The following is a 2,641-nucleotide window of genomic DNA, read 5'->3' on the forward strand; positions in this document are numbered from 1 at the left end:
AAAAGCCTAACCGCAAGGCAGCGGTGTTTGGCGGGGAAATGCAAATGCATTACCTTTTCTACGGAACAAGTCGCCATACATGTTCCAACCCCCAACCTGGAGGACCAGGAGACTGTGTTCGTCTGACCTCTAACCATTGACCAACCTGGTATGAGAGACTCTGTGAGTGTCGCGCGGACACCCCCCAGTATAGCTCAATGGGTCGCCGAGGTACACAAACCGCCACACCACGATAAGGTCCAGTCTCTTCGTGTCAATCAAAGAACAGAACACGGGTTACTTTTATCCGTATTGGGAAGATCAGAGCAGCTTTTGTGAGCCGGCGTCACCTGTGACGTAAGCGTGACATCAGCCTATTGGTCAAGAGTCGAGTTCACAATGCTGCGGTTCGATCCATATTACCGTACGGATCAGAAACTTAGCCGCTGCACACCGAAGACGTCAAAAGACTTTCAGCGTCTGACCATCGATGTTTTCGGAGAGTTGCCCGAGTCTAGTGGGAACACCGGATCAGCAATGCTGAAGTATGTCGAATGGTTTTCGGGAAAAATAACTCACCCACGATAGCTGAACTGATCACACTCTCTGGCTCGGTTACGTACTCTAAGTGCTAGTCGACCGAATGCTTATCATGCAACCAGGCAAAGGGTGGAAGAGAACCGGAGGTTGAAAAATGACTTGGCAGCGAAGTATGAAAGCCAACACCAACAAACACAGTTGAGCTGGTCACCATCGTCTCCATGGATGGAGACCCGAAGACGGGAAGCATCTAGGGTTAGAGACATTGTTAGATACGGCACAGTCGCGCCCTCAATTGTGCTCGTGCATCCAAGCTAGTGTCTTCAATGCATAGCTCCCTTTCCAATCACCTCAGTTAAGCGTTCACTAACAAACATGTATTTACGCATCAAATGTGTCAGCTCCTGCCTCCAATGCACAGCTATCTATACCACCTCCCCAAAGCATGAGTGAACGAAACCGTAGCAGCTATAACCACTGTACGACAAGTACACGGTTCTTTCAGCTTATAATGATGAGGATGGCTTATAAGAAATACAGGCAGTTCGCTCCCAGTAGCTCCTGAGGTCAGGTCAGCTATTAGTGGGTGGAAGAACATCTGTGGCATACATGTTTATGTCGAAATTCGCAAGATCATTGTGGTTGAGAGTAGTGAGCATTTTCCACAGACAGTGGATAACTGCATTTTGGAAGCAGCGACATCTCAGTTCCACTCAGTTTACGAATTATGCACCACGGGAGCGTTGGTGCTGCTACAGTTTCAGTCTTTGAAGAATGAGGGATCAGGAGAGACAGTCAGATATTGGAGGCAACGACATATTCAACTATTCGATATTAAATCGCTCTAGTTTTCTGAAGTGGGAAAGTTGATCGCTAATCACTGGACGTGAAAGGACAGATATAAGAGCCCCATCGACTACGTAACTAGACCAGTGCTACTAAACACTGACAACCACAGTCCCACAGCCTCCATACTCACCTTAATAAGAAAAAATAACAATGGTCGCTCAGCTGTAACACCCTTTCGGAGCCTAGCTTTCATGCCACCCGAAGGATGCATGAGGGCTGAGCTGCCAGGTTGCCAAGGCGTAGGCAGCAGTCGAGATGCGGAAATCCGGTTCAGACCAGGGACCTTCCCGCCGATAAATTCGCGCTCTAAACCAAGCCATCTGGTCCCCTTAGACAACGAGTAGCTAAATGCAGCAATCGACTGTTAAAAAAGAAACTAAAAAGGGTCAGACTGGCAGTCCCTTCTGGACGAGGTCTGGTGTGCGCTCCCTTTTTTTAGGAGTAAGTGAGAGAATGTGAAGTAAGCCAGAGGAAAAGAACGTTTGGTTTACCTGACTGAGATTGGATTTCAAAGATTGAGAGCCGACTAGAAACTGCACTCGATCGGTGTCATCCAACTCCAAAGTATACTGAAGCAGATCGGCATCACCTGAGGCTTCATCCAATGCGGCGCTAAATGCTTCGTCCAATCCATCATCTTTGTGGGACCCGTGCAAGCCAACCAGACAACGAACATTCAGCTATCAGATAGAGCAAATGGATGAGTAAGTTGAAGATAACTACAAGGCGAAAAAGATTGAGGTGCCAAAATATGTCTTCAGTACTGAAAGGCTATTGAATTCATATACACTAAGGGGCTAGACAAGAGAACATGGGTGTAACCAGAAACCGCATAACACTCTGGGAGTTATCCGGAACCTAGGCAAGTCATTTACCAATAAACTCACGTTGACGGCCAAACCAAAAGAAGGTTGAAAACTCTCCAATTCCATTTAACCGAATGCAATGGAAGAGATGGTGGCTGAAAATATCAAGAGAAGGTCGGCAACTTGGTAACTATGGTGACCTGCACTAGCACTTAGTCGCAGGTTTAATGAAGATCAAAGCAATAAACTCGAGAAACCACGCTTATTCACAAAGGTTCTCGGGCTTGGATGGTATCGCGATCCTCCATGCTACGCTGACTGGAACTTTATTCCCCTAGGTCAAGCTATGACATAAAGGCTGGGGAGGGGGCAGCGAGACGATTGTGAGTTGTCGTGTGAGGAGTCAGTTTGCCGTAAATTGTCACTGTGATAGGAGTCCTAGGATAGAAAGGCGTCCCCTCCAGGCG

The 2,641-nt window shown here is 47.5% G+C and overlaps 1 protein-coding gene across 1 annotated transcript in view; it reads right to left on the reverse strand.

Annotated features, from left to right (window-relative positions):
• The window catches only part of T265_10400 (hypothetical protein), a gene marked incomplete at both ends in the record, with an annotated part of 18,040 nt that extends 15,687 nt beyond the window's left edge, over positions 1-2,353 (reverse strand). Inside the window, 2 exons of the mRNA XM_009176764.1 lie at positions 1,860-2,048; positions 2,256-2,353. Of these exons, the coding sequence (XP_009175028.1) occupies positions 1,860-2,048; positions 2,256-2,300 (234 nt within the window). The remainder of the gene's footprint in view (positions 1-1,859; positions 2,049-2,255) is intronic.
• Positions 2,354-2,641: the final 288 nt, after the last annotated feature.

This window comes from Opisthorchis viverrini (assembly GCF_000715545.1).
Source record: "Opisthorchis viverrini unplaced genomic scaffold opera_v5_371, whole genome shotgun sequence".
In the NCBI taxonomy this organism is placed as follows: Eukaryota; Metazoa; Platyhelminthes; class Trematoda; order Opisthorchiida; family Opisthorchiidae; genus Opisthorchis; species Opisthorchis viverrini.